This window comes from Zophobas morio, unplaced genomic scaffold, assembly GCF_036711695.1.
Source record: "Zophobas morio isolate AGI-343-1 ecotype UQ-CSIRO unplaced genomic scaffold, CSIRO_AGI_Zmor_V1 ptg000007l, whole genome shotgun sequence".
NCBI lineage: Eukaryota > Metazoa > Arthropoda > Insecta > Coleoptera > Tenebrionidae > Zophobas > Zophobas morio.
Window position 1 is genome coordinate 4,708,573 of NW_026972112.1, and position 24,288 is coordinate 4,732,860.

At 32.0% G+C, this 24,288-nt stretch overlaps 1 protein-coding gene across 5 annotated transcripts in view; it reads right to left on the reverse strand.

Annotated features, from left to right (window-relative positions):
- The window catches only part of LOC135124301 (serine/threonine-protein phosphatase 2A 56 kDa regulatory subunit gamma isoform), a 57,463-nt gene that overhangs the window by 22,168 nt on the left and 11,007 nt on the right, over window positions 1-24,288 (reverse strand). For 2 of the 5 annotated variants that reach the window (XM_064049268.1, XM_064049269.1), the window contains exon 1: window positions 12,281-12,644. The exons of 2 other annotated variants lie outside the window; for them this stretch is intronic. In XM_064049268.1, coding sequence (XP_063905338.1) covers window positions 12,281-12,536 — 256 coding nt within the window. In that variant the 5' untranslated portion in view covers window positions 12,537-12,644. Of the gene's footprint in view, window positions 1-12,280; window positions 12,647-24,288 lie in introns of those variants that run through there. One more of the 5 variants, XM_064049265.1, reaches the window with a different exon arrangement.

A 24,288-nucleotide genomic window follows, 5' to 3' on the forward strand; every position in this document is an offset into this window, starting at 1 on the left:
TCCGGCAAATGGTCACTTTCATGTTTTTTCAACGTTTCACCATCCCTAGTGTACGAAAAAATGGGTCCTCGTTTCCGATTGTCGGTCTGTCGTCTGTGTCCATTTTTATTACGCAGATCTCCGAAACTACCAGATCGATTGTTGTCAAATTTTATATGTATTTTTTAGGAATATCGTGCAGATGGTACAACGCTCACCAAAATTTGTCTAATCAACATCAACAACAAATTGATGACGACACCTCTATATTTTGCATGGTAAATGTTATTTAAATTTTATAATCTAACATACTTGTGGTTCATGAATCCGACTTGGGTTTTTATCCTAAGCATCCCGATTTCGTATAAAAAAATATCGATTATGTTGAAATTTTGCGCGCGTCTCTAGATCGCTGATCAGAATTTAGAATCTAGTTATCCCTTCCAAAAACTTGATGACGTCGGATATTATTTAAAATATGCAAAATAAATTGTATTTTGAGATCAACGTTATTTGTCTTTTAGTAATGTTTTCATTTTTAGAGCGATTTATGCTGGTCGAAAGTTATTCCTACAGAACTTCCCTCGCCTCTGCAGTGAGCCAAATAAATCTCACTTCTCTGAAAAATTATAATTTTTTGCGATTTTTGTTTTCTATTAACCCCTATAAAGTAAAAACCAGTGGCGTAAATAATGTTCCCGCAGCTTGTTTAACTTGAATTTTTTCTTCAATTTTTCAACTCTTCAATTCAATTTCTAGATTTTGCAATTTTGCGTTTCAGTTTTTTTATTTTCTTTATTTTTATAATTGCAATGTTCCGATTTTATAATTTTTGTTTTTTCAATTTTTCGTTTTTTTTTTCTGTAATTTTACTCTCTAGTTTTCCGATTTTCCAACTTTTGGGCGTTTCAGTTTTTAGATTTGAGATTTCACGAATTTTCAATTCTTAATTTTTCAAAATTTAGATTTTTCAGTTTTTCAGGGAGTATAATTATAACATATTGTTTCTCTAGAAAATTCTACCCTTTGAAAAGCATATTTCATATAGTAATTTCTTGTAGAGAAACGAGGATTTTCCAACTAAACTCCGCCCTTCAGCTCACGATGAATAAAGCATTCATCACAATCGAGACGGGATGGGTGGGCGGGGTTTATATTTGTCCTGTTTTTCTTAATATACGAAGTCTTCTTTTCCCAACAAGAAACTGAAATATGTTTACTATCCTGTTGTTGAAAGAAATATATATATATATTAAAAAAAAACAAACAAACAAAAATTAAGCTCCACCCGCCCGCCCGATCTCAAATGTGATGAGTTTTTCATTCCTAATCAGACCGGAGGGCGGACTTTAATTGTAACATCAATATTTCTCTAAATTCAATTTTTCAACTTTTCAATTCAATTTCTAGATTTTGCAATTTTTTAATCATTTCAGTTTTTTTCTTTATTTTTACAATTTTTCAATTCTTCAATGTTCCGATTTTATAATTTTTGTTTTTTCAATTTCACTTTTTTTCAATTTTTCGTTTTTTTTTTCTCTCCTTTTACTCTCTAGTTTTCCGATTTTCCAACTTTTGGACGTTTCAGTTTTTAGATTTTGCAGTTTTTCGATTCGAAATTTCACGAGTTTTCAATTTTGAATTTTTCAAATTTTAGATTTTTCAGTTTTTCGGGAGTTTAATTGTAACACATTGTTTCTCTAGAAAATTCTACCCTTTGAAAAGCATATTTCATATGGTAATTTCTTGTAGAGAAACGAGGATTTTCCAACTAAACTCCGCCCTTCAGCTCACGATGAATTAAGCATTCATCACAATCGAGACGGGGTGGGTGGGCGGGGTTTATATTTGTCCTGTTTTTCTTAATATACGAAGTCTTCTTTTCCCAACAAGAAACTGAAATATGTTTAACTATCCTGTTGTTGAAAGAAATATATATATATATATTAAAAAAAAACAAACAAACAAAAATTATGCCCCGCCCACCCGCCCGATCTCAATTGTGATGAGTTCTTCATTCCTAATCAGACCGAAGGGCGGACTTTAATTGTAACATCAATATTTCTCTAAATTCAATTTTTCAACTTTTCAATTCAATTTCTAGATTTTGCAATTTTTCGTTTCAGTTTTATTTCTTTATTTTTACAATTTTTCAATTCTTCAATGTTCCGATTTTATAATTTTTGTTTTTTCAATTTCACTTTTCGTTTTTTTTTTCCCTCTAATTTTACTCTCTAGTATTCCGATTTTCCAACTTTTCGACGTTTCAGTTTTTAGATTTTGCAGTTTTTCGATTTGAAATTTCACGAGTTTTTCGATTTGAAATTTCACGAGTTTTCAATTTTTAATTTTTCAAATTTTAGATTTTTCAGTTTTTCAGGGAGTTTAATTGTAACACATTGTTTCTCTAGAAAATTCTACCATTTGAAAAGCATATTTCAGATGTTAATTTCTTGTAGAGAAACGAGGATTTTCCAACCAAACTCCGCCCTTCAGCTCACGATGAATAAAGCATTCATCACAATCGAGACGGGGTGGGTGGGCGGGGTTTATATTTGTCCTGTTTTTCTTAATATACGAAGTCTTCTTTTTCCAACAAGAAACTGAAATATGTTTAACTATCCTAATGTTGAAAGAAAACTATTTATATTAAAAAAAAAAAAAAAACAAAAATTAAGCCCCACCCGCCCGATCTCAATTGTGATGAGTTTTTCATTCCTAATCTGACCGGAGGGCGGAGTTTAATTGTAACATCAATATTTCTCTAAAAAATTCTACCCTTTTAAAAACATATTTCATATGGTAATTTCTTGTAGAGAAGTGAGGATTTTGCAACTAAACTCCGCCCTTCAGCTCACGATGAATAAAATATTCATCACAATTGAGAAAGGGTGGGTGGGCGGGGCTTATATTTTGTTCATTTGAAACTGAAAACATGTTCATCTATCCTGTTGTTAAAAGAAAATTCTATATATTAAAAAAAATTATTATGTCGATTTTTATTAGACAGAGAATCTTCGAAACTACCTGACTGACTGTTGTCAAATTTTAGACGTATTTTAGGAGTATCGTGCAGGTGGGAAAACGCTAACTAAAATTTGTTTAATCAGCCCCACCAACAATTTAATGACGGCACCTCAATATTTCATGGTAAATACTATTTGAAGTTTATAGTTTAACATACTCCTGCACGTGTGGTTTATGAATCCGCCTGAAGCTTTTATCCAGATCTTCGTAAAAAATTGCGATGATGAACACAGTAAATCGCTAATCGAAATTCATTTAATTCTCCTTTACTAAAACTTGATGACGTCATCTTAAAATTTTGAGAACTAAAAATTATTTAAAATATGCAAAATAATGTGTTTATGTGATTTATAACATCAATGCAATATTTATTAAATAAATCTTAAAAAATTGTTTCAAGATGCCTCGTTTTCGGCCAATTTTTAGCGTTAGCGAAACCACCTCACATTCAATCAAAAATTGATATAGATAAATTATTGTAATTAATTCTAGTTATATCTAGCTATAATATCAACGAGCAATTAAAATTTCGCAACTGTTAACTGACTTCGAAAATCCACGTTCCCAGCGAATGCAAGACTTATTAATCCAAGATAAGCGCTATCCAAAATGTTATAATTGGATAGCGCATCTACAGAATTTTATTAAGTTTAAACGCGTGTAGGTGTGTACAAATACGAACAGAACATTCGGCGATTGTAATAAATTTATGACACGGAAAAATTGTCATTACTCTAAATTTAGAATGACAAATTTTAAGTGTTACGTTTTTATATTTAAAAAAAAAAGAAACGGAATGCGTCAGATAAAAAAATACTTTCGTGCTAAAAAAAATCATTTCGTGCTTAAAAAAGAACCAGCGTATGTTCGAATTCGTTGATCAACGACTTCATACACCAAATACGAACTTCGCGTAGGACGTTTTCACGTCTTGTTCAAAGCTTATCAACGCTTCAAAGCACTCTTTGAAGTATTCAGCCCCACTCGTATTATCCGAAAACGCGATTTTCCGAACGAATCGTCAAATTTGTTTCGAACGATTCTGGAGAGATTTGTGCAAACTACATCGCTGCGGTTTCCTAATGCCGAAGTTTAGTCTTCCCGACGATCGAGAAGATAGTCGGAAGCGAAACCCAGGCCCCAAAATAACACCAGTATGCGTTTATCCGTCACGTGAGGAATCCGATACTGCAAAATTCATAAAAATAGAACGCCCGTTGTTTGTTCCAGCCGCAATGACATAATCCCGCAAGATTTTACAATGCATTATAAAACGAAATGTGGGTTTCGTCGTATCGTCGAAGACGCCTCGTGATTTGTTTCAAGAACGTTCTATTTTTTGAGATTTGTTTTGTCGCCTGTTTTTTGGCAGCGCACACAATAACAAAAGCAAAAAACTTATTATAATTGGAGAAAATCCGCCATGTGGATAATTATTTATTTAATTTATTAAGTAATTATGGTCGTGGTATAATGTGGTGCAGCGTGGCGGAACGAAATCGGCATTGAACTTGATACTTGACGACTATCGCAATATTTTTATCGTCATGTGATTTGAATTCGTACTTTCACAAGGATGGTGTGATCGTGTCTGATGTTAAGGAAGCGGGGGTATTTTATCATTTAAAATAAAACCTAAAAAAAAAGTGGGTTTTTAGTAGATAAAATCTCTGCCTCGTTCCACTATTTTTTTACAACCCATAAACCACAAGTGGTTTGTACATACCCATGTTAACGACAGCACTAATTCCCTTTTAACAAGGTTCAATGTAAACCCTTCGTCAAATTAATGGGACTCCAAAATAATTACACTAATCTTCTATTTGCGAGGGTAGAAAGTCAAGAAGCTCCCTCTTACGAGTGTACCAGTTCTCCTCAATTAATTTTTAAGTCTCGCTCTCTCCCGGCTCATTCTATTTACTTTTCCCAGAGGAATTTCATAATAAAGGGGAATATCTTGGTGGTATGTTTGCACACAAGCGGAGATGGTTTGATTAATGATTGGTGCATGGAATATTGGAGGCGTACAGGGAATATAAACTTGTCTTAATATTAAATTTTCCACCGCAAGTTATTATTAGTTTAAAAGAAACTCATCCCAAAGTATAGTCGCTTTTTACTTGAAACAAGATCATTTATTACGCATAATTAAAAACAAACACAAAGCGAACACTAATTTTTACAATTAGATAATTAACGCCCTTTTAGGTTCCCTTAATGCATGCAGGATTGTGTCCAGAAATCAGAGACTCTATGTATAAAACACCAACAAAAAAAATTGGACTCAAGATTTATGCGAGCTATTTTTCCAACAAAGAATTTTAACTGACGAAACTATATGATCCTCTTGTCCAGATGAAACAGCCGACAGGATTAGTGACGTCTTGTAGAAGAGTCTGCTGAGGAATTTAGGCACTGTGCCAAATTGCAGTCTCGGAAAGACAAGTCGATGCCTGTTTTAGCGTTTCGAGGGCGTTGGAGTCAGGACTGAATGTGATCATACCTAAAGAGACATTTTTTTTAATACTGGAACAAGGCAGATTTTCGTGATTAAGGTGTGTCCTAATCTCTCTTGTCTTTAAATGGAGTGTGAAAAACTGTTGAGTCATAAAAGCGAGAGTTTGCGTGAAACGGGATTATTTTTGAGGAAAATGTGACACGACAGTTTTTCACTTTTGGAGTAGTAACTGAAGGAAATATTATTTTAAGAGGTTGGTTTGACAAATATCTATCTAATTTAATGACATCGCGTGTTTTGTAGTAGTTTTATTAACCACTGGGAGCATGAGCAATAAATACGTTGAAGACTCTTCATCTTTCGAAGTTTTCGTTTAAACTGTTGTATTTTGTTAGATAATGTAAGACTATTTTTTCTATGTCGCAGTTAGAAAAACGTGACCGTTTTGTTTGGAACTTAATGTATACGTATAGATTGGAATAAAAATTTAAAAGCGACAATCTGATGTTTATAAATTGGTTATTGTTCAGTGGTAAATAAAATTAACAATACTTTGTTGTGAAATTTCAATCGCAATATTTTCATCAATTAAAAACTTAAAAACATGTTTACTTTGTAAGCGCTACGTTGGTTAATTCTAGAATGCGAAAAAGTCGGTCCGCCATTTCCCTCATTCAATGTTTTCAGTTGGCGATTTTATTACACAAATAAGTTTCAAAGTCACGGAAGCGATTAATTTGAAATTTTCAGTATACATAGTTGGTAAAATTGTAACCAAAACTGTTTATTTACCTCTTGGCAAAAATTAATGACGTCATCTCACAATTTTATTTAAGCATTTATATATTTATGATAACTTAAATTGCAAAGATATTGATTTTGTAGTTTTCAAGTCACACTGTAACATATAATAGTACAATTTTTAATTTTTTTCCAAAAACTCTATTTAGACGTCTGGAGTAACAACTGGCCACAAGTTCAAGAGGGTGTTATCCTGTAAAATTTAAATAAAATAAAATTACGATACCCTTAAAACACTTGCAAGATTTCAGAGCATTCCGTTTTGTAGTTTCAAAGTTAAATTATAAAATGTTGCCATACGATTTTTGAAATTTAACAAAATTTTCTTTTTTCAAAAATGAATTTTTTTCCCTTCTGCAAATTTCGACCCATTTTCAACGATTTTCGAAATATAACTCAAAATTCTAATTTCATTCCGAAAATATTGCTAAACACGCTATATTTTTGGAATCAGCACGCCAAGATGTATAACCCTAAATTTTTTGAGAATTTTTAGACGACTTTGTCAAAAATGAAATTTTCCACTTATTCCTTTACTTCTGAGCGTTACAGGACCTGTAGGGTATGAAAAAATTGGTCTCCTTTTCCATATCTCTATTACTAGGTAGATATTCTCCGAGACTACTGGATCAATTATGGTCAATATTATATGCCTGTTAGAATATATGCTTTGACAGCGTCACCTTAATCACATTTAATTTTTTTTTAAATAACATATCTCTGTATTTGTGGTTTATGAATCCGTTTGCCGTTCAGATTTTCCAGATTAGATATAAAAAAAAGTCAGAGAATAAAGTACAATTCTTTGAGTAGCATATATTAAATTTAAATTCTACTATACAGTTGTGTTTGGTTTTTGAGGCATAGCACACACAACAGTGAAATCTCTTTCGATTTTCAATTTCTCCAGTTTTCAATATTCAATTTTTGGATTTTCAAATTTTTCAGTTTTAGGTCTGAATATTTCTAATTTCTAATCTAAAATTTTCCATTTCTCATTTTTTAGTGTCTATTTTTATTTTGCGACCTTCCGTTTTTTTATTTCTTCAATTTGCAATTTTTGGATTATTCAACTTCTGTATTTTTGATTTTTCAATTTTTCTACTCCTAAATTTTTAATTTTTGAATTTTTCGTTTCCTCACTTTTACATTATTTTTCGAAAAAATTAAACTTAGTACCGCCCACCCGCCCGTTCTCTAATTTTTTTCCTCCGAAATAAGAAATAAATTTATAGGAAATTGTATAACAAAAAAATGTTACGATTAGCGTTTTTTTTACTCGCATCCTAGACTCTATTGGTTTCCACTCCCACTCGAGAGAAGAACATATTTATCCCCGCCCACCCACCCCGTCTCTATTTCAGTGATTGACTTTCTCTGGTCTGGTGGATCTTACTTAACAGAAATAAAATTAGTCGCTAGAATGAGAAGAATGGGCGGGGCTAGTCCTTGGTAACTAAGGTAAGACTGATTTTGGCAAATCACATACCTTCTATGAAAATAGAGGGCGGGTGGGCGGGGCTAGTACTTGCTAAAATAAGACTGATTTTGGCAAATGACATACCTTCTATGAAAATAAAGGGTGGGTGGGCGGAGCTAGTACGTGCTAAAATAAGACTGATTTTGGCAAATCACGAGTTTTTTAATTTTTAAATTTTTTTATTTAATGATTTGACGTTCGATTTTTTCAAATATTCTATTTTTCGATTTGTTAGTGCTTCGATTTCTATTTTACAAACTTTCGGTTTTTGCATTTTTTATTTCTTCAATTTTTCAATTTCCAGTTTTAAATGTTTCAATTTTCTATTTCTGAATTTTTCATTTTTAAATTTTTCGTTTCTCCAAGTTTACATTATTTTTCGAAAAAACTAAACTAAGCCCCGCCCTCCATTTTTTTCCCTCCGAAATACGAAACAAATTTATAGGAAATAGTATAACAAAAAAAGTTACGATTAGCGTTTTTTTTTTACTTTTTTCGCATCCCAGATTCTATTAGTTTCACCCCCACTCGAGAGAAAAAAAGATTTATCCCCGCCCACCCACCCCGTCTCCATTTCAGTGATTGACTTTCTCTAGTCTGAATGAAAGGTGGGTCTTACACTGAACAGAAATAAAATTAGTCGTTAGAATGAGAAGAGTGGGCGGAGCTAGTACTTGGTAGCTAAGGTAAGACTGATTTTGGCAAATGACATACTCTCCAAGAAAATAAAGGGCGGGGCGGGTAGGCGGGGCTAGTACTTGTTAAGATAAGACTAATTTTAGCAATCACAAGTTTTTTACATTTTTTCTTTATTTTATGATTTGACTTTCGATTTTTTCAAAAATTCCATTTTTCGATTTTTTAGTGTTTTGATTTCTATTTTACAGCCTTTCTGTTTCTGCAGTTTTTTATTTCTTCAATTTTTCAATTTACAATTTTTTTACTTTCCAGTTTTAAATTTTTCAATCTTTCTACTTCTAAATTTTTCATTTTTAACTTTTTCGTTTCTTCAATTGTACACTAATTTTCGAAAAAATTGAACTTAGCCCCGTCCACCCGCTCGTTCTCTATTTTTTTTTCTTCCAAAATACGAAATAAATTTATAGGAAATAGGATAACAAAAAAATGTTGCGACTGGCGGGTTTTTTTTTACTTTTTTCGCATCCTAGATTCTATTAGTTTCCACTCCCACTCGAGAGAAGACAAGATTTATCCCCGCCCACCCTCCCCGTCTCGATTTCAGTGATTGACTTTCTCTAGTCTAAATGAAAGGTGGATCTTACACTGAACTGAAATAAAATTAGTCGTTAGAATGAGAGGAGTGGGCGGGGCTAGTACTTGGTAACTAAGGTAAGACTGATTTTGGCAAATCACATACTATGAAAATAGAGGGCGGGTGGGCGGGGCTAGTACTTGCTAAAATAAGACTGATTTTGGCACATGACATACCTTCTATGTAAATAAAGGGTGGGTGGGCGGGGCTAGAACTTGCTAAAATAAGACTGATTTTGGCAAATCACCAGTTTTTTTCATTTTTCAATTTGTTCATTTAATGATTTGACGTTCGATTTTTTCAAATATTCCATTTTTAGATTTTATAGTGTTGCGATTTCGATTTTAAAACCTTTCGGTTTTTGCAGTTTTCTATTTCTTCAATTTTTCAATTTCCATTTTTTTTAGTTTTCAGTTTTAAATTTTTCAATTTTTCGTTTCTTCAATTTTACATTATTTCTAGAAAAAGTTAAGCTTAGCCCCCCATCCGCCCGTTCTTTTTTTTTTCCTTCCGAAATAAAGAAATAAATTAATAGGCAACAGTACAACAAAAACAAAAAAAGTACGTTTAGCGTTTATTTTTTAATTTTTCCGCATCCTAAATTCTATTAGTTTCCACCCCCAATCGATGGCAGAACATATTAATCCCCGCCCACCCACTCCATTTCAGTGATTGACTTTCTCTAGTCTGAATGAAAGTTGGAACTTACACTGAACAGAAATAAAATTAGTCGTTAGAATGAGAAGAGTGGGCGGGGCTACTACTTGGTAGCTAAGGTAAGACTGATTTTGGCAAATGACATACCTTCTATGAAAATAGAGGGCGGGTGGGCGGGGCTAGTACTTCCTAAGGCGCGACTGATTTTGACAAATCACGAGTTTTTTTAATTTTTCAATTTTTTGATTTTATGATTTGACTTTCGATTTTTTCAAACATTCCATTTTTTTATTTTTTAGTGTCTAGTGTTTAGATTTCTATTTTATGACCTTTCGGTTTTTGCAGTTTTTTATTTCTTCAATTTTTCAATTTCCATTTTTTTTAGTTTTGAGTTTTAAATTTTTCGATCATCTATTTCTGAATTTTTCATTTATTTTTAAATTTTTCGTTTCTTCAATTTTACATTATTTTTCGAAAAAATTAAACTAAGCCCGCCCATCCACCCGTTCTCTAATTTTTTTCCTCCGAAATACTAAATACATTTATAGGAAATGGAATAACAAAAAAAATTTACGATTAGCGTTTTTTTTTACTTTTTTCGCATCCTAGATTCGATTGGTTTCCATTCCCATTCGAGAGAAGAACATATTTATCTCGAGTCTGAATGAAATGTAGAACTTACACTGAACAGAAATAACATTAGTCGTTAGAATGAGAAGAGTGGGCGGGGCTAGTAGCTAAGGTAAGACTGATTTTTGCAAATGACATACCTTCTATGAAAATAGAGGGCGGGTGGGCGGGGCTAGTATTTGCTAAAATAACAGTGATTTTGGCAAATCACGAATTTTTTTAATTTTTCAATTTTTTGATTTTATGATTTGACTCTTCTCATTCTAACGACTAATGTTATTTCTGTTCAGTGTAAGTTCTACATTTCATTCAGACTTTCGATTTTTTCAAAAATTCCATTTTTCGATTTTGTAGTGTTTCGATTTCTATTTTACAACCTTTCGGTTTTTGAAGTTTTTTATTTCTTCAATTTTTCAATTTCCAATTTTTTTTACTTTCCAGTTTTAAATTTTTCAATTTTTCTATTTCTAAATTTTTCATTTTTAAATTTTTCGTTTCTTCAAAGTTACATTTTTTTTTTTGAAAAAAGTAAACTTAGCCCCGCCCACTCGCCCGTTCTCTCATTTTTATCCCTCCGAAATACGAAATAAAGTTATAGGAAATAGTATAACAAAAATGTTACGATTAGTGTTTTTTTCTTTACGTTTTTCGCATCCTAGATTCTATTAGTTTCCACTCCCTCTCGAGAGAACATTTTTATCCCCGCCCACCCACCCCGTCTCAATTTCAATTTTTTTACTTCTGAATACTTCATTTTAAAATTTTTCAATTTTACATCTTCTAAATTCTTCAATTTTTCCGATCTTTTTTAAAATATTCCATTTTTGCGATTTTTTATTTCTTCAATTTTTCAATATCCAATTTTTTTAGTTTACTGTTTTAAATTTCTCAATTTTTCTACTTCTGAATTTTTCATTTCTGCAATTTTGCATTATTTTTCGAAAAAATTAACCTTAGCCCCGCCCACCCGCCCGTTCTCTATTTTTTTTTCTGAAATAAGAAATAAATCTTATAGCCAATAATATAACAAAAAAAGTTACGAAAAAATCAAATTTTCCACTATGCCAATTTCGACCCATTTTCGAAATTTAACGAAATACATTTTCTTGTAGATTTCAGGCGGCAGAAGTAACTTCCGGCCTCATTTCTTCCATAACTCCAACCGTTTTTCCAGAATCGCTCATTGAAATATTGCAAATTTTAAAAAATTCAAATTTCACTCCGAATATTTTGGAAAATATTGTTCAGTGACCCTAAACACGTTATACCTTTGGAATCAGTCAAGATCTGAATTTTTTAAGAATTTTTAGACGACTTAAATTAATTAAAATAAACACTAATATTTTTATATCTATTATTATACATTATTTTATATTATTAGGCAGAACTTCCCTCGCCCCTGAAGAGTAATCAAATCCAGTTTTGTATAAAATAATAATAATACTAATAAAAATCCAATTAAAATGTACGAATAAACAGCCCCTGAAGGGATCGAAATGTTGATAGACGATTTTAATTTTCTGCGAAGATCTGAATGTCTGGGAAAAACTCAAAGCAGATTCATAACTCACAAGTACAGAACCACGTTATTCCATGAAATTTTAACGATGCCGCTTTTGCCGTTGTTATTTATTTAACGTATAGAAAGTCTTTTAAGAGCTGTCTAAGCTGACAAGTCTTTATTTCCTTTATAATTTGTGAAAAAATTACTTTCAACCACTCCAAACCATTCCGTCATTTGCTTCGCTTTTACTCCGCTCAACTCCACATGTTCCCAGTGCATCCAACCCAACTCAAAGCCAACAAAAACCTCCGACCACAACAAAAACGTCGCTTATCGCCGCCTCTCCGCGCCAAACAATCCGTCATCTGCACACACCGTGGGAGTATCCCTTCACCTCCACCCAGCGTAAAATCGCCCTCGACCCGTCCACCCATGAAATGTCAGCAGCCTCACGTGCGCACCCCTCATCACCTCTCAGCATCTTCAGGTGCCCCGTCTCCTGCATCGCCCTCACCGCCGTCGCGTTCCTCTTCTGGAGCGCCGCCCGCTCCTCGCCCCTCGCCTCCTCGACGTGCTTGGCCGCCGTCTGCGCCGCGACGAGCGAGTCGACGCTGGCCGACGCCACCAGGTCCAGGCCGCTGTGGAACGACGGCGACTTCGGGATGCCTAGCGGGGACGAGTCCCGACCTCCCATAACATGACCTTGCGCGAACGTGGAGTGCACCATCGTCTCGTTACGGCGGCGACACGCACCGACCACACCGCACCACTGTCAAAAATCCGACGCTGCGTCTTCGGCTGTCAAAAGCGCAATGCGTCAGGTCATCACACGGAATGGACGAGCGCGGCCGGAGGCGGCTTCGGCGGACTGTGCTGATAAGGGCTGAAGGATATGGATTAATAGACGTGGCGGGGCGAACGCGCAAGCGTCACCTGTTACCCTTAAAGAAAGCCGGGTTCACACCGGGAAGACGGCGGAGAGGGCTGGACGTGCGTTTGTGGAGAGGGATGATGGATGGGGGTGCGAAGTGCATCGGGTTTGAGGAGGAATTCGCGCAGTGTTCTTGGGTGATAGAGAAATGCGGGTTTTGTTTAGGTACTTAATGTGTGCTTGGTCTGTCATTAGCTTATAATATTACTTCCGAATTGGGCAAGAACTGGGAACATTAAAGTTTCATATTACTTCACCTTTGACCTGAAAATATGTCAGCTACTTAAAAGACGTCATGCAAAATTTATTTGATATTGATGTGACGATCAACTTTATTACAAAATGAAAAACTTTCTTATCAACTCGTGTTTATTAATGGTATTAATTTTAAATGCATTTCGGGAAGTATTTATGGAATTCCGGCAATCTCATTATGTTCTTAATTGCACCTTTTCTACATTTGGAACGTCATTAATATTTGAACATATGCATTTCAAGACTATGGTGACGTTCAAATTGATTTTTTTTTTCAAAAAAATGTATATATCCGCGGTAAAAAATAAAGGCGAATTAATAAACCACAAGTACTGAATTTATTAAATTTAAATAGGTTTTACGATGCAAAATTTTGGGCTGACGTTATGAAATTATTAGTATTACAATTTACAATGCATCTATCCAAATTGATATACCTTCTTTACCTTTACTTTAATATTATGTATACATTTTTATTTTAAATTAAAATAAAATTAGCAAAATCAAATCTTACTATTTTTCGAAAAATCTGGATTTAACTACTTTCGATCAATTTTTTGATATCACAATTTTCGTTTTTCCATTTTCTTCCATTTTTAATTTTTTTAATTTTTCAATATCTCGACTTCCAAATTTTTCTTATAATTTTTGAAAAAACCTGGATTTATTTACTTTCCACTAATTGTTTGTCTTTCCATTTTCTTCCATTTTTCAATGTTTGGGTTTCCTAATTTTTCGTTTTTTCAACTTACATTTTTCCAATTTTTCGATTTTTCGTTTCCTCAATTTTTCAAGTTCTCGAATTTTGTTTTTAATTTTTCCGATTTAATATTACAATTTTTCGTTACTTGATTACCCTTATTAAATTTTTCAATTTTTCGTTTCTTCAATTTTTAGATTTTTCAGTTTCTCAATTTTGTAATATTTTTTTATAATTCTTCGAAAAATTAGATTTTATTCACTTTCGACCACTTTTTTGTTTTTCCATTTTCTTTCATTTTTAATTTTTTCCAATTTTTCGACTTCCAAATTTTTCAATTATTCGTTTCTTCAATTTTTGATTTTTCAGTTCTTCAATTTCTAATCTTTCGATTTTTCGTTTCCTCAATTTTTCATGTTCTTGATTTTTATTTTTCATTTTTCCGATTGTTTTATTTTCATTTTCTCGATTTAATATTATAATTTTTCGTTATTTCACTTCCTTTATTTTTTGAGTGTTTCTGTCGATAGTGTAATTTTCTCAATTTTTTTTCAATTCTTTCGAATTTAATTTTACGTTCATTTAATTTTTTCAAGTTCTTGATTTCCGATTTTTAGATTTTTCAAAGTTTTAATTTTATATTTTTTCGTTTTTTCATTTTTGATTTTTCAATTTTACAATGTTGCGATTTTTATATTTTTTGATTAGAAAAGTTGAACAATCGGAAAACTGGAAAAACGAAAAATTAAAAATCCAAAAACTAAAAAATCGGAAAAATCTGAAAAATCGAAAAACTGAAAAAACGGAAAATTGCAATATTGAAAAAGTGCAAAATCGAAAAATTGCAAATCGAAGAATTGAAGAAACAAAAAATTGAAAGACTGAAAAACTAAAAAGAGAAAAATTTATACATTTATCGAAAAATGATAAGAATCGTCAAAATTGTAAAATCGTAAAACTGTAACATTTGAAGATCGAAAATTTGAAAAATTAAATATCCAGAAACTGAAAAATTGAAAATCGATTTTATATTGCAATTTTTCGTTTTTTCATTTCATTTCTTTTTTCAGTGTTTCTTTCGATTTTTCAAATTTAAAATTTTTCAATTTTGCAATTTTTGGATTTTTCAATTATTCGATTTTCCGATTTGTGTGATTTTCAATATTTCGATTTTACAATACAAATTTTGTTATTTCGATTTTGCACTTTTACGATTTTTAAGTTTTTCAATTTTTCTCAATACTTTCGTTTCAATTTTTCGTTCATTCAATTTTTCAAGTTCTTGATTTCCCCGATTTTTGATTTTTTTACAATGTTGCAAATTTTACATTTTTTGATTAGAAAAGTTCAAAAAACCGGAAAATTGGAAAATCGAGAATTGAAAAATAGAAAAAACTGAAAAATTGAAAAACTGAAAAACAAAAATTGCACAAATGAAAAAGTGGAAAATCGAAAAATTGCAAATCGAAGAATTGAAGAAATGAAAAATTAAAAATCAAGAAACATCGAAAAATGGGAAAAAAGAAAAAACGAATTGAATTTGAAAAATTGGAGAACCCAAAATGATAAAAATCGTCAAAATTGTAAAATTGTAAAACTGTAACATTGAAAGATCGAAAATTTGAAATATCGAGAAACTGAAAAATTGAAAATCGATTCTATATTACAAATTTTCGTTTTTTCATTTCATTTCTTTTTTCAGGGTCTCTTTTGATTTTCCAACTTTGCATTTTTTGATTAGATAAGTTCAAAAATCGGAAAATTGGAAAAACGAAAAACTAAAACATGAGAAAAAACTGAAAACTCGAAAAACTGAAAAAGCGAAAAATTGCAAAATTGAAGAAGTGTAAAATCGAAAAATTGCACATGGAAAAATTGAAGAAAAATAACTAAAAATAGAGAAACTTAAAAATGGAAAAAATGGAAAAAAGAAAAATCGAATCGAATTGAAAAATTGCTGAAGCCAAAAGATGTAAAATCGAAAAATTGAAAAATTAAATTTGCAAATCAAAAATTGAAGAAATGAAATCGAAAAATTGTAAATCGAAAAATTCAAAAATCTAGGAACTGCAACATCCAGAATTTCTAAAATCAAAAAACTAACAAATTCTAAAAGAATACTGAAGAGTTGCATGTCGTAAAATTGAAGAAACCAAAAAAAAAATTGAAAAAAGTGAAATTGAAAAAACAAACCCTACAAAATCGGAACACTGAAAAATAACAAGATTGTAAAAATAAAGAAAATAAAATACCGATGCGAAAAATTGCAAATCGAAAAGTCGAACAAATGAGAAAATTCTAAAATCTAACACATATTTGAAAAACGGATAAATTATAAAATCGTAAAATTGAAAAAGTGTAATATTTTAAAAATTATTATAATTACATATTTAAAATGAAAACTAGAAAAGCTGCAAATCAAAAAATGAAGAAACAAAAAACTGAAAAATCATGAAACTGAAAAATCCAATGTTGGAAAAACGAAAAATTAAAAATCTAAAAGTTGAAAAATCGAATTGAAAACCGAAAAATTATAAATCAGAACATGGAAAACTGAAAATTTGAAAAAATAAAGGAAAAATCGCAAATGGAAAAGATGAAAACTTGTGAAACTGCAAATAGAAAAATTATTACAAAACTGAAACATCCAAAATTTTGAAAATCGAAAAACTGAAAAATTTAAACATGAAGACTCGAAGAGTAACAGATCAAATTCGAAAAATGAAAAAAAGAAAAAAATTAAATTGAAAAAACAAAAATTTGTAAAAATAGAGAAAATAAAAAACCGAATCGAAAAATTGCAAATCAAAAATTTGAAGAAATGAAAAACTGAAAAAATTAAGATCGAAAAATTGGAAAAAAGGAACAACGACCCGAGTTGAAAAACTGGAGAACCCAAAAGTTGTAAAATCTAAAAAGAATCGTCAAAATTGTTAACTGGAAAAACTGTAATACTGAATAATCTAAATATTGAAAAATTAAATAGTATGGAGAAACTGAAAAATTGAAAAACCGAAAAATGAAAAAGTTTTTGAATCCAATAATCGAAAAATGAAATATATTTTAAAATATGTAGTAAAATTGAAAAATATGAAGTTTAAAAAATTATAATTATTGTTACATATTCAGAATGAAAACTAGAAAAATTGAAGAAACGGAAAATTGAAAACCGAGAAATTCCAAACCGAAAAATTCAAAAATCTAGAAATTGAAACAACCAAAATTTCTAAAACCGAAAAACTGAAAACTTTTAAATGAAAACTAGAAGAACATGTAGTAAAATTGAAGAAACAAAAAACTATAAAATCGGAAGATTGAAAAATCGCAAGATTGCAAAAAGAAACAAAATAAAAAACCGAAACGAAAAATTGCAAATCGAAAATTTAAAGGAATGAAAGATCGAAGAAATGAGAAAATTCTACAATCTAGTTTTTGAAAAACGAGAAAATTATAAAATCGTAAAATTGGAAAATTGTAATATTTTAAAAATTATTATTGCATGCATATTTAAAATGAAAACTGGAAAAGCAGCGAATCAAAAATTGAAGAAACGAAAAATTGAAAAATCATGAAACTGAAAAATCCAAAGTCGGAAAAATGAAATACAAAAAATCTAAAAGCTCAAAAATCGAAAAATTGCAAACTAAAAAATTATAAATCAGAACACTGAAAAACCGAAAAATTGAATAAATAAATAAAAGTCCTAAACGAAAAATTACAAATCGAAACATTGAAGAATAATTGAAAAATCGAAAAATGATAAAATCTAAAAACTGAAAGACCCGGAAATTGGAAAATCGAAAAACTGAAAAATTGAAACACGAAAACTCGAAGAGCAGATCATAAAATCGTAAAAAAGAGAAAAAAAAATGAAATTGACAAAACAAAAAAAAAATAATATCGGAATATTGAGAAAACGAAAATTTGTAAAAATAAAGAGAATAAAGAACCGAATCGAAATATTGCAAATCAAAAATTTGAAGAAATGAAAAATTAAAAGAATAAAAAAATTATTAAAATGGAATAATTACAAAAAAATAAAGAAAATGAAAAACCAATGTGAAAAATTGCAAATCGAAAAATTAAAAAATCAAAAATTGGAAACTCGAGAAAGTCAAATCGAAAAACTGCAACATCAAGAGTTGGAAAGCTGAAAATCTGAAAATTTTCAAATCCAAACACTGAAGAAACAAAAAAAAAATGAAAAATTGAAAATAATATATGTTGTATAATATAAATAATATTAGACAGTCCGCCTGATGAACTTAAGCACGTTGTAAGTACAAATGCAACCCAATTTAATACCCAAGCGCAATTTACTTTACTTGATTTTAATTTTTTAACAAAACTATAAGCAATTTTAAAACGCTTTTCCCTGTTACGAAATTCCATTAAAAGTTTTCCACGAAACGACTGTAATTATTCTCTCATTTACGCAACTCTCTAATCGCCGTGTCGCACATGCATGGAGGTTTTCCGAAACTTGTATTCCATTACCTGATAACCTAATCGAAATCACATGTCCCCTCAATCGCAAAAAATTATTGAAAGTCCACAAAAGCGACCCCGACTCTCTCCCTTTTACTCTTCCACTCCAAACATCCGAATTCTTGGTTCTATTTTCGTTCCGCGTGCTCATACATTGTACTCCGTCAAATTCAGTGGCGTCGCTCGAAAATCTTCAATTAAAATTGTTAAGTCAGACGTAATTTCGCGATCGGTCGCCAGACAAATCTCAATTTACTTGATAACCGAATTGCGAGCATTGTTGGAAAGAGTTGGTTATTTAACTTGAGGCGAATTTCGGGTTGTGTTTCGAAGATGTCTATCAAGTTGGGTCTTTTGTTCGCAGTTTGTCTTTGTCAATTAAATGAATTTTAATTAGTTTTCCATCTGGGAACTGATAACGGTTTTATGGGTCGCCGTCAAGACGTTAACGGCCTTTGCTAATGCATATGTATGCAGTATTATGAACTGCAGCTTTTTTATTCACAATTGAACAAAGTTCTCACTGTGAAAACTTCGTTATACAATGACAATGTGTGAATGGTGTTTTCGTACGATGTACACTTAAAACAGATGACGTATAGCATTTCACTGCATTTTTTTTTTTAATCATTATTAAGGTTCCGAAATAGTGACTTGTTCATTTAGGATTTCGAGCCAAACCTAAACAACGTTTTTTTTTAACAATGCTTTTTTTTCATTTTTATATCTTATACATTACAATAAAAATGGCCAAACCCAAAAAACTGAACAACAAAACTGTTAAAAAATTATTAAAAATATTTTTCCTCCAATTTAGTGAAACAGAATTTAAAAAGTTTTTGTTTGTTTCCATGAGTCAAAAGTAGACCACCATATACAGTTTTTTGTCATACCTATATATGCAACACAAAATACACTAACAAACTTCTAACTCGATACTTCATTCTGGAAAAATTTATTACGTTTTCTAATAAATGATTATTATCATCAAACATGATAATTATATCTTTACAGGTAATAATTGTTTGAGAAAATAAACCAAGGATAAACTCGAAAAACAGTGTGTTGATTATTCCGAAATATTCGGTTTAAAATAAAATTTTTTGAAAATTCTACAAATTGCCACATTTCATTTTGGGAAGAGTAGAAGTTTCCGAACACAAAGGGAGAGAATAAGAGGCAGTAATAAAATACCGGGTGTTCTATTTGAGAAAACTGAAATATCAATAATTAAAAATTGCTATGTTAGAATTTTTTTAAAAACACTCTGTATATTAAAATCAATTTAATTGATGCCAGAACAAAGTTCGTACTTCTGTTTATCTCTTCATAAAATATAGCAACACAGATGGAGAAAAACAAAACTATGGCGATTTTTTGTGAACCCTTGCATTGTTAAAAATTTCAAAAAACGTGGCAACGCCGCATCGGAATTTCACTACGGTTTTAAAGCCTAAGAACCGAAATACGCAAAAATTATGGGATAGCGAGTACTCTACTAAAAAATAAGTTGTGTCATCTCTCAGGAACACCTTTATAATAATAAAAAAAAAAAATAATAGAAAATTCTAAAAATTGTCAAATTTCGTGTTGGAGACTGGGGGCAGATCAGGAATTTTTCTAAGAAATGAAGACGGAAATAACTTCATGAGATTGAAATATACAAGAAAATCTGATTAGGTAATTTTCGAAGGTGCTGAAAAAAAAATGTCATGAAAAATTGAGTTTTTTGAAAAAGTAGCCTAAAAATCCAGAAAAAAAATTACGGATATAGATCTGACGAGCTGAATATAGCTTGCCGATGATCCCGGCCCAAGATTTTCGAAATACATATTCGGTTTAAAATAAAATTTTTTGAAAATTATAAAAATTACCACATCTCATTTTGAGATTCTGGGCGATTTTGGGAATAAAACAGAAGTTTTCGGCCACAAAGAAAGAAAATAAGAGACAGTAATAAAATACTGGGTGTTCTATTTGAGAAAACTGAAATATCAATAATTAAAAATTGCTATATTTTATATATATATATATATAGAGCAGGGGTCCTACAGCTTCTGCCGCATCCCGCATTTCGACCTCCACCTCTTTCGGTCTGTCCATTCTTCCTCTTCAATGGCTCTGTCTTCCATTATTTTCCGGATACCTTCTCTCCATTCTAGTGTTGGTCTACCTCTTCTTCTTTTGTTCCATGGTACATACTGTATAGCTCGTTTTGGCCATCGTTCATCTCCCATTCTCATTACGTGGCCGTACCATAAAAGTTGTTTCGATTCTACTGTATCTACCGTGTTGTAAATTCTTCCAGTCTTTCTACGGATTTCTGTATTTGGGATATGTTCTAGTTTGGATATCCGACACGCCCTTCGGAGATAGTCCATTTCTACTACTTCCAGCTGTCTTTTGCTTTTTTCCGTCATTTGCCAACATTCTGAGCCATATGTTAAAATCGTTTCTACAACTGCCGTGTAGAGTGTCATTTTTGTTTGTAGTTTGATTTTCGGCGACCAGAGTAGAGAATTTAGTGTTTGAGTTATTTTTCGACCCTGTTGTACTTTGTTTCTTATATCTCTTTGTGATGTCCCTTCTTTGGTTATTACGCTACCTAGATATTTAAATTCATCACATTTCTTTATTTTCGTGATCGACAGTTGGTCATCTTTTTCTTCGTCTTTTATTTTTAGGTACTCGGTCTTGTTTAAGTTGATAGTGAGTCCCCATTCCTCATATTCTGCTGTTAGTTTTCGAATCATGTAGTCCATGTCTTCCTCATCGTTTGCTATAATTACTTGATCATCTGCGAAAAAGAGACTCGTTAGGTAACTATTTCCTATTTTTATTCCCATTTGTGTGCATTTTCTCCTCCAGTTTGTTAATGCTTCTTGTATATATATTTTAAATAGTGTTGGAGACAACGAACATCCTTGTCTCAAGCCTTTTGTAACTGGAAAAGGGTCTGAGATAGTATTCCGCATTTTGATGGCGCCTTTTGCATTTCTATACATATTCATTATAGCTTCAATGTAAATCTTACTTAGGTCTGCCTTCGTCAGTGTCTCAAAGAGTGTTTTTAAGGGCACAGTATCGTAGGCCTTCTCTAAGTCTATAAATACTATATGGGTAGGTAGATTTCTGGATGTTCGTTTTTCTATAATTTGTTGGAGAACGAATATATTGTCTATGCAAGACCTTCCCGCTCGAAAACCGCTTTGATCTTCCATTTCTCTATATTGATCCTCAATTCTCTTCTTTATTAATCGACCGTACAACCTTCCCATCGAACTAAGAACGCTTATTCCTCTATAGTTTTTGCATAGTTTTTTGTCCCCCTTCTTATGTAAGGAGCTTATATATGCTAAGTTCCAGTCTTCGGGAATATCTTCTTTTCCTATCATGCATTTGTTGCATATCTCTGTTAATATTTCAAGTAGTATTGTTGGTCCGTTCTTTATCAATTCAATAGGAATGTTTCCAGGTCCAGCGGCTTTTCCATTTTTCATTTCTCTAAGCGTTTCTTTTATTTCGTCTACTGTTATTGGTTTTATCTCGTCGGTTTGGTCTATTGTTTTTTCGTCGTAATTCATCTCAAAATGTGGTCTATTTTCTGTCAATAGTGTATCAATAGGGGGTCAAATGTTGACAAAGAGTCTTGGAGGTTATATGGGTAGCCGATGCCCATCTAACAACAAAACTCCAGGAAATGCTCACTGAACTATAAGCTCTGTCAACGAATCCTACTTCCTCGTCCACCTCGTGACCCCTGAACAATACATGGCACACAATGGGTGTGTGTTATGTAGCAAATGGAAGAGGGTGCAAGGCGAGTTTCCGGCGCCTTAAATCTGGAACAAATCGGCTAAGGGAGCAAACCCCAACAGAAAAACCCTGTCCCTCCCAGTAAGAAGGTTGGATCGACGGGCTAGCAACTCGCCATCCGGAAAAAATATGAAACGCTAAAAATTTCGACAACAAGCCTCGGAACAAGGAAGAAACAAAACGAAGACGAACCTTGCAAAGAAAACGGATCTTGAAAATGGCTACTTGGAACGTACAAGGAATAAGAAACAAAGAACAAGAAGTTGTGAAAGAAATAGAAAAGATGAAGATTGACATTTGTGTACTGACAGAAACAAAAAAAAAAGGTACAGGAAGCGAGAAGACTGGCGACTATATGAAAATCTATAGTGGGGTACCAAAAAGCAATAGAGCCAAGCGGGGAGTCGCTATACTAGTACATAAAAACATAGCAAAACACATAAAAAGCTGGCAAGGGATAGACGAACAAATAATGACTGTAGAAATAAACAGGAATGGTCACGATATAGTTATAGTGGGTGTATATGCACCTAGCGAAGACTCGAACATAGAGGTTAAAGAAACATTTTATGATAAGCTACTAAACACATTATCAGAAATTAGAAAAAACAAAGAAATATGTATTTTGGGAGATCTAAATGCCCGAGTAGGCAGGAAAAATAAAAATATGATAATAGGAAAATATGGAGAACAAGTTGTTAACGACAACGGCACACGTCTAATTGACCTATGCGAAATCTTATCCCTAAGGGTAATGAATGGATTTTATTGCCATAGAGATATCCACAAATTTACGTGGACACAACCAACGAGAGGACTACGATCAATCATCGACTTCCTAATTATGCGCCAACAGTCAAATTTGAAAACTTTAGACGTAAGGGTGTATCGGGGGCCGGAATGCGGATCAGACCACTACTTAACCATAGCAAAAATATTAATTAACTATAGAAAAATCAGCGCTAACCATCAACCAGATAATATCAGAGCCGAAACCCTGGATATAAATAAATACAATCTACAAAGCCTCAGACAAGAATCCACTTCATTTTTATACAAACTCAGGATAGCCACAAAATTACAAAACATTGGAAGAGGAAAAAATACGGCGGAAGGGATGTACCAACAAACAAAAGCCGCTATACACGAAGCAGCACAAGAAGCCATAGGATATGTAGAAAAAGATAAGAAACAAAACCCCGAATGGTGGTCAAAAGAAATGAAGGATGTAGTGGACACGAAAAAGAAAGCATACCAAATCTGGTTAAAAACAAAAGATTCAGAAGATCGAAAAATATATACGTACTGGAACCGACAAGTCAAGAACATGGTAACAAAAAGAAAAAATGAAATATGGGAAAAAAGATTGGAAGAAATGGATCGGTACATGGGAGGAACAAGAGTGTCTGAAGCATGGAAATTTATAAAAAATCTGAGAAAAGGAAACAAAGATACGGGAAGGTTAGATATTATAAAGATGAAAGAATGGAAGGAATACTACGAAACACTATTGACAGAAAATAGACCACATTTTGAGATGCTATATTTTAGATTAAAAAAAAAAACACTCTGTATATTAAAATCAATTTAATTGATGTCAGAACAAAGTGCGTACTTCTGTTTATCTATTCATAAAATATTACAACACAGATGAGAAAAACAAAACTACGGCGATTTTTTTGTGAACCCTGCATTGCTAAAAATTTCAAAAAACGCCGCATCGGAATTTCACTACGGTTTTAAAGCCTAAGAATCGAAATACGCAAAAATTATGGGATAGCGAGTACCCTATTAAAAAAAAAGCTGTGTCATCTCTCAGGAACACCTTTATAATAATAATAAAAAAAAATGGGAAATTCTAAAAATTGTCAAATTTCGTGTTGGGGACTGGGGGCAGATCAGGAATTTTTCTAAAAAATGAAGGCGCAAATAACTTCATGAGATTGAAATATACAAAAAAATCTGATTAGGTAATTTTCGAAGGTGCTGAAAAAAAAGTCGAAAATGTCATGAAAAATTGAGTTTTTTAAAAAAGTAGCCTAAAAATCCGGAAAAAATTACGGATATAGATCTTGACGAGCTGAATATAGCTTGCCGATGATCCCGGCCCAAGATTTTCGAAATACATATTCGGTTTAAAATAAAATTTTTTGAAAATTATAAAAATTACCACATCTCATTTTGAGATTCTGGGCGATTTTGGGAAAAGAAAGAAGTTTTCGGACACAAAGGGAGAGAATAAGAGACAGTAATAAAATACTGGGTGTTCTATTTGAGAAAACTGAAATA